General features: G+C 34.4%; 1 protein-coding gene across 1 annotated transcript; it reads right to left on the bottom strand.

Moving 5' to 3' along the window:
* Window positions 1-411: 411 nt before the first annotated feature.
* LOC110886298 (replication protein A 70 kDa DNA-binding subunit C-like) lies at window positions 412-4,075 on the bottom strand. Its single transcript, XM_022134087.1, has 10 exons — window positions 3,899-4,075; window positions 3,547-3,814; window positions 2,816-2,903; window positions 2,606-2,727; window positions 2,443-2,530; window positions 2,245-2,353; window positions 1,249-1,412; window positions 964-1,084; window positions 607-878; window positions 412-517 (listed from the first exon to the last, which is right to left on the bottom strand). The coding sequence occupies exons 1-10, from the start codon at window positions 4,073-4,075 to the stop codon at window positions 412-414; spliced, it is 1,515 nt and encodes a 504-aa protein (XP_021989779.1).
* Between the last annotated feature and the right edge of the window lie 11,511 nt (window positions 4,076-15,586).

The raw sequence follows: 15,586 nt of genomic DNA, 5'->3' as shown, positions 1-15,586 counted from the left end.
ACGTTGTTCATTGGTATTATTCTGTTGGAATATGCATGATTCTGAGCAAACATTTATAGAACCCTTTTACAGTGTTTGGAAGTTATTTGTGACTTTAACGATGTAACAAAAGGGCTGGGTAAACGTATTTGGGAGCGTGTGTTCCGAGGTGGCATATTATGATCCTATTTGGACTATACCATCCCTTTTTAAGCGGAGTATCTTGATGCGATGTAAATGCGTGGTATTATTGTTTTAAGAATTTCAGAGAGGCTGGTCAGGCGTGAAAATAACATATATTGCACAATAGTAAAGCAACACAGTTTTCGCGTGGGCACAAGTTATATATTTTGCAACATTATTTGGATCCATAAAAGGGAAAGTCATAAGAGCGCAAACAATTGAAGAAAAAGAGAAATGACCACCGCCATGTCAGTGAGAGTCCTTCTTAGCATCCCCACTATTGTCAGCCACACCTGTAACACGTGTAGGATCAACGGACACCCCCTCATCATCGTCATCTGATTCTTCAAGGTAGCTGCAAAGAAAGATGGGAGCGTATGGATTGGTGCAAAGTTCCAACACGTAAACATTTGAAACAGGGGACAATTGGCAGGTGGAACTTACAGTTTTCTAAGCTTGCGTCCAGATCCGGGTGTCGGAGGCGGGAGGCTCGAACCACGCTTTGGGGAGTCAGATGGCAGGGAACCCAAATCCGACGTCACACACTTAGAGTTTCCATCTGTATCATCCAAACCAGGGCCGACAATCTTCGCACAATTGAAGCTTTCATATTCTCCATAACGGTAGTATGTGTGGCTCTTTATCTCGAAAGTGTGTTTTGTTCCAATAAGGGATTCGAGGGCGGAGGGTAATAGGGGAGCATCTAGAGAAGTATCCTGCATACCAAGTACAAACCAGAAAAGTTATCGCAACAATTTCCCACACGCTTCAAAATCATCTTGTAATGAGGAGTGCGCATACATTTAGCTGCTCTTCTACTAAGGATTTTGCGGTCCTCTTGACCAACTGCTCAGCAACCTCATCAAAGAGGGTGACAACGGTGCTCATCGTTCCATCAGTTACATCCGCTTGAATCCGAAACCTAGCACGGTAAAGTAGATCAATAATAATGGCAGAACGGGGACAAAATTGTTTGGTGGCGAAGGTAGAAGGGTATCAAATCACCCTGGACAACAAAGAATCATCACATCATATTGGTAGGGGAACAAAGCCATGAAGTTAGGCATGAGATGTTGAAGCGTATACCTCGTCCTTGGATAGTCAACCTTCGATTTGCACGCTTTGCAAATGAAGTAACCGCCCTCTCTTGTTAGTCCCCTACGACATTGGCTACCGGAACACGCGAAAAGATACCAGCTGTTCTTGGTTCTAATAGACGTAATCTCGACGACGTTCCGGAAAAGAATGGCCTACAACGAACAAAAACACAAGTAGGCATATGGGCAGGTTGTGTTGGCGAGGGTAATCCCTATTTCCATACAATTGATAGATTAGGCAGTTCTGTTTAATAGGAGGTCAGTTTAAAAAATAAGGACCCCAGGTGTTTTTTTTTTATTTTTTTTTGTGACAAAAAGCTGGAGAAATGAGATCGGTATGGTCCCAACGGTGATGGGTCACAATGGTGGTGGGGTGGCGTTAGCGGTAGCGGTGGTGGTAATTATCGGACTCTAAAGCATACGTTAAGTATGTTTTTTTAATTTTAAACAGAATAATGGTTGCCTGAACATACTCTGGGCACTGGTCATTTTCTTATGTTTTAATCTAAGAATGGCGAACGTAGAATGATTTATTCATTATCTTATACTAACTTTTAAAACAGTAAAAGATTTTAAAAAATAAAGCAGGATATGGGTGTTTATTATATTACATTTAACAAAAGCTGGTATGAACGAATGGTTTTAATGCAGAGTGTGTGTAGTAGTTTAGTAATCATTCCCCCGAACAAACAAAGCGAGAACCACCAGTTTGTCGTTACCATAACATCAACATACCCTTCCTCAAACATATATTTCTGAACCTATGGAAGATGTCTTGTTTAATTTAATTTGTCACTTTCAAACAAACATTATGGTGGGTTGAAGCTCATAAAGTGGGTTAATCTTTTATTTTAGTTTCTTGGTAGCTGTCGAAGTTTTTTTTTTTAGAAAAGAGTTTGAGGAGTCTGCTGGGTAAAGTTCTGGGTTGCTGGTTGAAGTGGTCTAACGGGAGAGACGTATGTAAACAGTTAGTTGGAGTGAATACCTTTTTCTTGGATTTGTCAGCACGAACTCTGTCCACAAGCTCTTGTAGAGTTCCAACACTTACAACTTCCTCGGTGACTGGATCGCTAGTATCTCCCATAGGAACACAGCTGGGAAGCATAGCTTCATATTCAACAAGAGCAACAAACGGGGCAAAAATAGATAATTAAAGTGCGTGCGACAAAGGGTGTAACAGTACCTCACAGACGACTTAAACGTCTGCAGTGCGGGAACCTCGGATGAATCAATAAGAATAGTTGACGATGAACTGGACAAACCAAGGACACCTGCAATATCTTAAGGTAGGTGAAGTTTTTTTAAGTAATGCGCATCATAATTTACGTGCCGGAAAACAAACGTACCCAGGTAAAACTTTGCGCTCATGGAAGTCAGGATTAGACAATAGACAGCCGGGTTTTCGGCCTTCTTCTTAAGCATAACATCACCGAGATCACCCCACAGTGTTACTCTAACTCGGCGATTGCTGGGTGAATTTTGAAAAGGTCAAAAAGATAGAGGGTTAGGTTACTGAAAAAGAAAGAACAAACAGGGGATAAGGATTAGGTACATACCATTCGTTGTTTAGATTGAACTCAACCGCGCGTGCACCCGATGATTTCACAGACTGCGGGCCCACCTCAGTAACATATCCGATAACATCTGTAGTGTAATGAATATTCGTCTGAATTATAAATATGTCTAATAGCCTAACTGAGCCAATGTGGAGCCAAATTCGTCGGAGTAAACTAATTTATTCGGTGTAGGTAGCTGATTGAACCATTCGGGGTTAAAGGATTCTGAATTTATATGCTATCTTACATGTATATTTAACAAAAACCTAGAATCCAGCGTTTATTCGGTGTAGCTACCCAATTAGTTTACCCAGTTGGTTAAATATACATGTAAAATAGCATATATAACAGGGTACTTTTGATATTATATACATATAAATTCGGATGAGTTAACTAATTGATTCGGTTTAGTATGTATATTTGACATGTATATTTAACCAAACCCGGATAAATTAGTTTACGGCTTTTTAGGTATTCGAACCAACAGGAGACATATTTATCGCTATATTGGTCATGTTTGCGGAACCCGGATTCTGAATTTATACTGAAACACGGCTAGGGGCTGAACTGAAAACCGGATTCACCATTCGTTCAGTCATTTCTCTTAGCCCGTTATAGTAGACTGCAAACTAAATAAAAGCTCAGTTTCATACTATGTGGGGTTAGTACTGTTTTTTGAGCCTGATTTCCCCCGCAAAACCGTTACACCAGCATCAGGAGAGTAAACATACCTACAAAGTACTTGCCCTCTGTTGGTTCGAGCTCCTCAAACGGCGTAAGTAAAAACGGGTAGCGCGTAAATGAACTACCGCCATCGTCAACCTTTTTAACTACCGTGGAGCCATTTAACCCGATAACAAAGGGGTTGTCTTTCAGAATCCGGTATTGATCGGTACGTTGGACTACAAAACCCTTGAGTAAATATACCCCACCCTCTTTTAGCTTGTCAAAGAAGTAATGTGCAATGTTATTCCAGGCGGTACAATGCATGACACCTCCCTGCGTAAACCAAACAGTAGACTTTCAATAACGATGAAGCTCGTAAAAGGGAAAGGGTATGGGGGGTAAAAGGGTGATAGTTACCTTTACATCACTGAAAACATAATCAGTGCTCATGAAGCGGCCATTGACACTTGTGACGTCCCACTTTCTACAAACCATCACCGTGATGGGGCCGGTAGTCCCCTCACGGAGGTCAGCAAGGACCAATTGTTTGGCAACACCAATTTCTGATGTATTAACATTGAGAGAGCTAGACATGACAGCAGTTTAACAACTCTGAATATGGGTGAACAACAATAGGGAGAGTGGAGGTCATATAATAGAAAGTAAGACCATTCACCTTCCTAGGAAGAAGTTGGGTAATTATTATCAATGCAATTAAATCCTACCGTAAATCGACCCATTGAATGTTCATGCAAATGTGGTATATAAAAGGCCTCATTAATCAATATCCCTAGCTAAAACCCTAACCAATATTTTTTTTACCAATTTTGACACATTTAGCAACCTTGAGGGTTCCTTAGTGTCCCTTGACTAAGGCAGTAGATAAAAGGGTTGTATGCCTCAACTTTAAAACACCGAAGCACCCAACCTGGTGAATATCACGGCAGGTTTAAATGATAAGCCAAAAAAAAAAAAACTTTGAGAAGGGTAAAAATGGAAATCATCACCCGAAGATTGTCGAACAATCAAATATCCAACAATGTCGTACGCTTGCAAGACCAAGGAAAAAGGTTGAATGCTTCAATTTTGAAAGGCCGACATCCCCAACCTGATCAACATCATACTATATTAGGCTGATTCTTTATTAAAACTAACACCAATTAACAAATATCAGATCATTTAAACAGTGTATGCAGTAAAAGTGTATATTATCTTGGAACTCATATTCTGAATTGACTAATTTCAATCTGCTAACTAAATGTTACTGTTCGTTTGAAGGTTCGTTACGAAGCACTTCATGTGCTATCCATTGAGGCTGCAAAAGACATAACTAAAATCATTTTTTTTTGCCCAGTCTTCACACTTCATGAAAATACCCAAAGAGAATAAAACCAAATATAAAACCCTCAAATTAACCCAACTAATTTCTTCACTACATATCCAAAAGACCAAAACTAAAATTTGAAGTGAACATGTAAGATCAAACGAATTCTAAAAGTACCATTTTTAAACGAAACGCACCATCTTCAGTGGTTTAGGGTTGAGTGTCGTCACATTCAAGCGCCCATCACTACCGTCGAGTACCGCCTTCGCACACATCAGCGACTTCATTGCCGTCGGAGATTAAGACAGTGAAACACTACCTTCAACCTAAACCAAACCAAATATAAAACCCTCAAATTAACCCAACTAATTTGTTCACCACACATTCAAAAGACCAAAACTAAAATTTGAAGTGAACATGTAAGATCAAACGAATTCAGAAAGTACCATTTTTAAACGAAACGCACCATCATCAGTGGTTTAGGGTTCAGTGTCGCTACATTCAAGCGCCCTTCACTACCGTCGAGTAACTAAACAACATACAAAAGAGTTAGACTTTGAAATGACATACAAAGTTTATTGAAAGAACCAACCTTGCACATCGTACTGAAGTGATCATTGCGAAATAACACACAAAGCTCGCGATCTTTTATACCGTCTATCAAGCAATATAAGCTGCAAACGATGCAATAATCGAAGATATCAGAACTTTGTTTTAACAGAAATATATAACGCGCTGAATGAGAAATACATAGTTACATACCCATGCACAGTTAACTGACTCGCATTGTTGTCGAGAAAGTTTTTTATCAGTTCCCCTTCTCTTGCAGTAATTCCAACCTCATCTTCATTCTCGTTAGATGATGAAGTTTAAGAACCGGATATCATTTCCGTCATCTCTATCGCTGATCCACGAACGATATTAACTGCAGATGAGCTTGCTTCATTTGACGTTGATTCACCGAAAGTTACCCAAACACCATCGCGCCTGATCCTTGATCCGCTACACTCACCACCCGACGTATCTGTTTCTTTCACTACTTCATCACTTTCATGATTCTCAGGATCTCTAGTATTCATAGAAAGAGTTCTCATATTTCGAATTTGTAGATCCGTAAGATCCTCCATCAGCGTATCATACGACTTTGAGCAATGGCATTTGAAGTTTCGATATCCTGCCACCAATGTAAAGACAAAATTTATTTACATTCATGTTGATTGTTAAACATGTTCTTATTGCATATACAGATTTACATGCTTAAACGGATATACCTGTGGATCTATAATCCAACCGTGATATACGGGAATGTCTACCTTCAACCTAAATGAAACCAAATATAAAAACCCTCAAACTAACCCAACTAATTTACCAAATATAAAAACCGCAAATTAACCCAACTAATTTCTTCACTACATATTCAAAAGACCAAAACTAAAATTTGAAGTGAACATGTAAGATCAAACGAATTCTGAAAGTACCATTTTTTAAACGAAACGCACCATCGACAGTGGTTTAGGGTTCAGTTTCGCCACATTCAAGCGCCCATCACTACCGTCGAGTACCGCCTTCGCACACATCAGCGACTTCATTGCCGTCGGAGATTAAGGCAGTGAAACACTACCTTCAACCTAAATCAAACCCAATTTAAAACCCTCAAATTAACCCAACTAATTTCTTCCCTACACATTCAAAAGACCAAAACTAAAATTTGAAGCGAACATGTAAGATCAAACGAATTCAGAAAATACCATTTTAAAACGAAACGCACCATCGTCAGTGGTTTAGGGTTCAGTGTCGCCACATTCAAGCGCCCATCACTACCGTCGAGTACCGCCTCCGCACACATCAGCAACGTCATTGCCGACGGAGATTAAGGAATATCGCGGTAGTGACTGAGGCAAACGGAGAGTAGGGTTTCAAAAACTCGAACCGTGAGAAAGACAGATGATGCAAGATTGAGGATTTCCCTTAGAATTCGTCGAGCAGGGGTTTGGTTGCGGAAGATGGATTCTCCATCTTCAAAAGTCGAAGTGTGTGATGCCAGTTTGGGGATTTCCCTGAAAATTCGTCGAGGAGGGATTTGGTTGTGGAAGATGGATTCTCCATCGTCAGAGATTGAGATAACCCTAATTAAAGGGGATAACGGGGATGGAGGGTGATATTGTTTTTGTATTATATTATTGTAATGAATTGTATTTTAAAAATTGCATTTAAAACATTCATAAATTAGGTTTTAAAATAGAAGATGTAACTAAATTTTAGATTATATATAGATACTTATATAACTTCATTAGTTTACATTTGACCGGTGGAATAAACTAATGGGATATGTTCGATTTATTTTAGTTATTAACGATACCAAATATATCATCTAATCTAATTTAATTTATAACAAAATCTTTGAATTAATACTACATGGCAATCTCTTATTTAATTTATTAATAATATTAGTAAATAATATTATATTGATATTTAATAATAATATCTAGTTTTACTATATTCTCTCAATATGTTATTCATAATATTAGACATTGTGTATTAAATCTAATCTAACTTTTATTAAATCGGTGTATTAAAAACACCCATCACCATCAAATTCTACACTCCAAAAGTTAAGACACTTCCAATAGTCCAGGGCGTTTATTGTTCCAAATCCAACGATCAAAACAGTATCATCCAAAAAGCTATCCCCATCAGCTTTGGTATAACGGATTATTTGACCCTCAAAGAAACAGAAAAAAACAAAAAAAAAACAAAAATTAAAACTAACAATTGCTAAACTTTTACCGCTCTATAAGTTCTCTCTCTCAATATTGTAGACACCATAACAGCGGTCAAAGATTGTTGCATTACCACGTTTGCAATGACCCTCTAGTCGTACCCTAACTTATTGAAAGTGTTAATCACTACCATTGGGTTTATCCGCCAACAAACAAAATTAAATTAAAGTGTTTTAGTTTTATTAAACTAAAATGTAAATCAAATTCTACTAACTCCTCCAATTGAACAAGGCCCCCTCTCGATACTGTCACCCCTAATTGGATAATCAGCCTCACTGTATAGATTTTCATCATTCCTCTTAATGTACCTAAACGCACGTGTTACTCCGCCCCAAGTCGTAGTTTCATTTTCGTATTTGTCATAACAGTCCATAAGTTGTTGGATGCAAAGTCGAGTAAAAACTTGTGAATGAATAATTATTTGGCTTCTATATAGGCGATGGTGGCATAAGCCCAACAAGAATCTGCACAGTGAAAAATAGCTTAGTACAAGATAATCTAACAAGGAATCCGTAACATATAAATATATATATATATATATATATATATTAATAAGTTTCGTTGCTTAGTTTTATCATCTTATCACTTGAGGTTACATAAAAAATCCTCCGAATATTAATCTTTATTTCGTCTATATAAGATCATTGATAAAATTTATCTCCAAAATATAAACAACTTTATCTAAAATCATTGGTTCTTTACCAAGGGTTTGAAATATTATATTGGTAAAACGGGATCAGAAATATAGTTTTGAATTTAAGTTAACTTTTATATCATTATTAATTATATTTTAACTTATAGTTGTAATTCAAGATCAATAATAATTAAGTTATTTCTTATTATTATATAAGATACTTATATAACTTCATTAGTTTACATTTGACCGGTGGAATAAACTAATGGGATATGTTCGATTTATTTTAGTTATTAACGATACCAAATATATCATCTAATCTAATCTAATTTATAACAAAATCTTTGAATTAATACTACATGGCAATCTCTTATTTAATTTATTAATAATATTAGTAAATAATATTATATTGATATTTAATAATAATATCTAGTTTTACTATATTCTCTCAATATGTTATTCATAATATTAGACATTGTGTATTAAATATCCTATAAATACAACATATCACAAAAAAAAAAAAAAAAATCATAAGTGTTAATTTACGGTCCGGGTCTCAGTTTTCTTAAGGTCGACCCGATATATGCTTGGTCGACCTGAACCCTACAACGATTTATATATAGTGAACTTACTAGTGTATCGCGTTCTTAAAGGGACCAAGTATTGGTGGTGCTAGGTTGCACCAATCAGCTACAACAAGTTGTGCTATCCAAAAATTATACATATTTTGACGTGATTCAAATATATTCTCCCACCCAGCTGCATCATTTTCTCTCATTAATATCCGTAAGTTGTTCGTGCTGACTATTTATCATCATTCACGTGTGCAATTGTAATTTTTTTATGGGAACTAGTGAGGGCCTCCCCAAAGCAAAAAATAAGTCGAACTGTTTCTATTTTCTTTAGATAAAAGATGAACGATTACATTAAACTTGTTCGCAATCAATAATCTTGTCTTCGGCATAATCACCTAGTGTTTTTCTGGTGCAACCCCCGACCCTGACCAAACAAGGGCGTAAAAACATCTTCGAATGAGCCTAAGAAAGCCTTAGTGTACTTATTTCTAAACTCAAGTAGCTCTTCCATCAGTGACCACCGATAAATAACCATTCATCTTCACCATACCCGAGAGCAGAAGCTGTCGCCTGAAACCCAAAATTTCCATCACCTAACACGTTATGTATACGTGCAACATACGCATGGATGATTTTTGGAATTAGATCAATATATTTGTGTATCACTTGGTATGTCTACATTGGAATACAATGCCAGTGATGCATCAACACATAGAGGTGCCTATATACATCTTTATTTCTCAAACCTCTCTACCATGGTTATGATCCCTACCATTATATATAGGGTGTACACTATTCTTATTCCTGAGACTGTAAGTGATAAACATGCAAAATGCATGTATTTTTAGGGAAAAATGTGATACTGTACCAGAACCGAATTGAAAGTCCTGATCCAAAAAAATACAAAAGTGGGTACCGATCCTGAAAAACAGAAAAAGTGAGTACCGAAAATAACTAGGTACGATTCCGTGCCGGTACCAATACAGTTCCAATACTCAATGCCAAATGTTCATCCCTGTTTATTTTCACATTATTCTAAATTATTTATTTAATAGAAAATATTTATCATCATTTTGTCAAAGTGATTTGTAGTTAGTCTTTTTTATTTCAAAATGGCCCATTTATTTTAATTATTTCAAGTAAAAATATATGATATAACTTTGTTTTATTCTCTTTATATTATAAGATTAATGTGGGCCATTCATTTTTTTTTTAGCTAAAGGGTGTCATTTACTTGCAACATCTTGAAAGATTTTTGGAATTAGATCAATATATTTTCGAATGAGTTACGAAAAGCATTGGTGTACTTATTTCTAAACTCCAGTAGTTCTTCCGTCAGTGATCTTCAGTGATCTCCTGATAAATAACCATTCATCTTCACCGTATCTGAGAGAAGAAGCTATCGCCTGAAACCCATAATTTTCATCACCTAACACATTATGTATGTGTGTAACATACGCATGGAAGATGTTTGGAATTAGATATATCTGTATATGACTTTTGATGTTTGATCTTGGTTCAACCCCATGAAATCATATCCCAGTGCGTTTAAAAGGTTAGAAAAAAACCTTGTTAGTATCTTGGATCATGAACGAACTTGGTTCACTAGCAACTTGGTAGTTCAAAAATGGACTGACGTAACCCACATTATCATCATAGTCCTTGAATGGTGGTTTCCCGTCAATATCTTGATTTATGAATGGACTTGGTTCACCAGGAACTTGATAGTTCATATATGGACTCATGTAACCAACATAATCATTATGAGCTCTTAATAAACTTTGTGTAGCAGCCTCTGAATACCCGAATGAACTATACCTCCACTTTGATTTTCTTTAATAACTTATTAATATTTAATCTATTAAGAAATCTAAAACACGGCCTTGTTTAACTTTTTTTTAAACATTTTGATATTAATTTTATCAAAAATCTAGTTCGTTAAAAAACATTTTTTAAATAAATATTTTTTTTTCAAAAAAATGCATTACCCTTGTTTTTCCACATGTAGTGATCCTATTGGTTTGTTAGGAATTATTTTTTCAAATAAGAAATATGTTTTTTTTTTTCACACCACCTTGTATTATCTTTGTTTTTTCTCGATATAAGAAAAATTTTTTGAAATAAACTTTTCTAAAAACCGAGTTGTAACTGGTTTCTCTTTTTTATTAAGCATATTTGATGAATGTGTGTGTTTTTTTCTTTTAATATTTCCTATATTGTTTTATTTATTTTACATTTAAAATAAATTGGTTTAAATTAAAAATATATTTTAATTATTCTAATACATTTTATAGACAACTAAAAAGCATATATATATATATATATATATATATATATATATATATATAGAATAAGTATAATGTACAAAAAGCCTAAACGTACGTTAACGTACGCGACAAGATTACAACGTGCGTGATTAACATACAACGTGCGTGATTTGTATAATAAAGGCCCCCATGCGTGATTAATTAGGGTTCCATGCGTGATTTGTGCCTCCCATGCGTGATTATCAAAAAAAAAACTGTTCCATGCGTGATTACTTACCTGATCGAACGGTTACACCCTTCGCGTATGTTAATGTACGATAAGGTGTTTTGTATGATAACCTTTCCCTATATATATATATATATATATATATATATATATATATATAATAAAAAATGTTTTAAGGTTGAGTTGTTAATGTGAGTAAAAGGCTGAGTTGGGTTGAGTTATGTAGGTGGAAGAGAGAGAATTAATTTTTTTTATTAAAAGGCTGGGTTAATGAGTGTAGCTTGAAGCGAAAAAAAAAAACACTATTACGTTTACCTATATATTCAAGGCCGCAATGATCAAATATTATTATATTTAAATAAGTCACATTATCAAATCTTATTATATTTAAATAATCGGTTTTGTAAAATAGTAGTAACTAGTCCTTAAGCCCCCCGCATTGCGGGGCAGAGGCGTAAAACCGTACCACTAAAGGGAGGGGGTTTAAGACGGTGCTAACCGAACGGTGATCAAAACCGGAGAAAATGTAAAACAAAAACATGAATTTCTAACAACAAGTGCTCACGTGAACTAATACGTAGACGGCGTTGAATTTATACCAACAACTTTATTAAAGTTTAGAGTAGGAAATTAAAGTGTTTAAAGAAAATAATAAAAAACATGAAATGAATAAACTATAGTGGGTGAAAATTAATAACGAAATAGTTAATATTCATTAAAATGTTATGAATTAATATATACTAGTCTTAATCATCATGCTACGCAGCGAGAGTTTGATCGTTATCTACGCGGAGTGACCTTAGTCGTTATCGACTCTATCATAAAAAACCATAAAAGCGAAGATCAATACGGTTCCAGTGATAACAATTAAAGTTAAAAACCATTAAAGACAAAAGACAAAAAATATTACCGACACGTATTAAAATATTGAGGGAGTAAAAAACCTGAGGAACCAAATGTGGCACCAAACACCGTGTTAAGTAGCAACCAAACAACGACCAAACCCGAGAAAAACGTAAAACAAAAACTAAACGCATTTAACTTTTGTCACAAAAATATAACAAACCCAAATTTTTGAAAAAAATAAAATAGAGTTAAATGCCATTTTAGTCCCTGTGGTTTGAACCATTTTGCTAGTTTAGTCCAAATGTTTCATTTTTCACATGTGGGTCTAAAAATGTTTCATCGTTGCCATTTTAGTCCATTGGGTTAAATTCATCAATTATTTCTATTAACGAGAATGACAACTCGGTCATTTTATATGTAATTCTGTTAACTGGAGGGGCAATTCGACCATATAAAATGACCGAATTGTCATTCTCGTTAACAGAAATAATGGATGAAGTTAACCCAATGGACTAAAATGACAACGGTGAAACATTTTTGGACCCACAAACGAGAAATGAAACATTTAGATTAAACTGATAAAATGACGCAAACCAAAAAGAATAAAATGACATTTAACTTTTTAAAATATACTATATATGCAATAAAAAAAATCCATAAGAGACAAACCACTAGAAAACAAAAAAGAGTTACTTCATTAGTAATTGTAAAAGAATCCATAAAAGACAAACCATTAGAAAACAAAAAAAGGGTTACTCCTTACTAATAGTAAATAACCAGTAGATGCCCTGCCCGTGTTGAGGAACGATGGCTGAATAATTCTCAACCAATTAAAAAAACAGTAATATATTTTATTTTGAACTGGGGGCAAAATCATAATTTTGAACCGATGGTAAAATCGTAATTTTGAACCAGGGGGAAACCATATTTATATTTTGAACTGGGGCGAAAACGTATTTTTGAAATGAGGGTAAAATCGTAATTTTGAGGGGAGGACAAGAGCATATGTTTATTTTTAGGCGGGCAAAAACATAATTTTAAACCGGAGGCAAAAAACGTCATTTTAAAGTGGGCGTAAGATAATAAACTGGTGTAAAATCGTAATTTTTAACAAAGGGAAAACATATTTTTATTTTGAACAGGGGCAAAACCGTAATTTTGGCTGAGGGTCAAGTCGTATTTTTTCTACCAAGGGCAAATTCGTAATTTTGAGCGGGGGGCAAAAGGGTAAATATATTTTTAACTGGGACAAAAACGTAATTTTGAACGGACGGCAAAATCATAATATTAAAGCGTGGATTATTGGGCCAATAGGAAAGTGCCAGACATTCTCAATCAATTAAAAAAACACTACTATAATTTTGCTACAAAAAAAAACAAAAATGATGATAAGACCGTAATTTTTGGATCAGGGCAAAACTGTAATTTTTCAGGACTAATGAGCCAGTGTTAGGCAGCTCCTTGACACGAAAAAAAATTAAATCGAGTAAACAAATTAAAACAAAAAACCTTTATAGTTTTGCTAAAAAAACTAAAATGATGGGAAAAACGTAATTTTTAACTGATGGCGAAATCATAATTTTAATTCAGGGATAAAAGCGTAAATTAAAAGGACCAATGGGGGAGTGCAAGGAGGCTGGCGGCATGACTGTAATTTTACACTGGGGGCAAAATTGTAATCTCACCAGGAAAACAAAATCGTAATTTTGAACGGGGCAAAATTGAAATATTTAGCTGGGAGCATAAGCGTAAATTTATTTTTAACTGGGGGCAAATACGTAATTTTGAACTGATAGCAAAATCGTAAATTTAAAGCAGGATAAAATCGTAAATTAATTGGGCCAATAGGGGAGTGCCAGGCAGGTGCCTGGCACTATTCCCTTTGCCGCCCCTCTCCTCCAATCAATGGAGGGCCCTATTCCCGCCGACTCCTAAGTTTGTTGTAGTTAGAATTACAAGAGAAAAATGCTTGTAGGTTTGCCCATTTTTCATCTTTGGTCTCTAAATTCCTAAAATTACACCTATAATCTTTAAGTTTTTGAATTTTATTCTCGGATAGTTCCTGACGTGAATGGGGGTTAGTCTTGGTGTTAGGTGCATGTGAAATGACAAAAATATCCTTATTGTCAAATTACTAACTAAAAAGTTAAAAGAAATATAATTAATATTTTACAATTTATATGGGATCCATCACCCACCCTACCCACTTCATCTTCCCCACTCCACACCACCACCACCATCTACCCCCTTCACCGTAACCCCCAATGAAAAAGATTTAAATTGATAAACCCCCAATGAAAAAGAAATTCCAAATTGATAGAACCATCATACATTATACAACAGATTATTGAGAAGTTCTTTTGGACTAAAATCAAAGGAGACTAGTATCAGTGTCATTCATATAGAGTGTTGTTAGAAAAGAATAAACCTACAACAAATATAATCTTTAATTTATATCTATAAATTATAATAAATCAAAAACATCTTAGGCTACTTGGCGTTCACTTAAACTATTACGTGTCACGTTTCAACCTCTTAATTCATTGTTATTGTGCTTATGAGGGAAAACACAAGAGTTTGAACACAACATATGGTTTAAAATTTGCTAATTGAATATTGGATATATATTTAAATCTTTCTAAAATTATGAACTAAAATTTGATGTTAAAAACGTAATAGTCTCATTAACATTAAAAACAAATATAATAACTAATTTTTTTTCTCAATTATCAATTGGATTAAAAGCAAATATAATAACTATTTTTTCCTTAATTATCAATTTGATTGAATTAAAAATTTTTGAAGTAATTCAAATTCAAATTAAAATTCAATTTCTGTAGTTAGTCATTTTCTTATTAAAAAGTTTGATTTAAATACGTAAGTGTGTTATTAAGATTAAAAATAAATATAATAATTATATCTTTCCTAACTTATCAAATACTTATAATTTTTTTATCAGATTGTATATAGTAGGAAATCATTTTTGAATTTAAATTTTATTTAAATTCAGTAACTAATAATAAATTTAAACTAAATTTGATTTAACTAAACGAGTTTAAACCAATTTTGATTTAATAAGAATAATCATCTCATAACATTAAAATCAAAATTAGTAATGAAACATTTCTTTCATTTAAAAAATTATGTAAACTTTTCTTTAAACACTATTAAATAATATAATTTATTGTGATAATATTCGTGTAATATACGGGACTTAAACTAGTATCGTAAGTAAAAGATAAAAGATTTAAATGGTGTCGAAGTTCTTACCGTAGCAAATGAGACACACACAAAACTAAATCCATTATTTTATTGTTTTAGGAACACACATCAATACTTTAAATTGAAAAATTGAACTACTTCCACACTTCATGAAATTTGTAATGACTACATACAAATATATTTATTGTATTTACAAGACTAATATTTGTAGTGACTACATACATAAAAATA

This window comes from Helianthus annuus, chromosome 2 (genome assembly GCF_002127325.2).
Source record: "Helianthus annuus cultivar XRQ/B chromosome 2, HanXRQr2.0-SUNRISE, whole genome shotgun sequence".
Taxonomy (NCBI): domain Eukaryota; kingdom Viridiplantae; phylum Streptophyta; class Magnoliopsida; order Asterales; family Asteraceae; genus Helianthus; species Helianthus annuus.
This window is presented reverse-complemented; position numbering and strand designations above follow the sequence as displayed.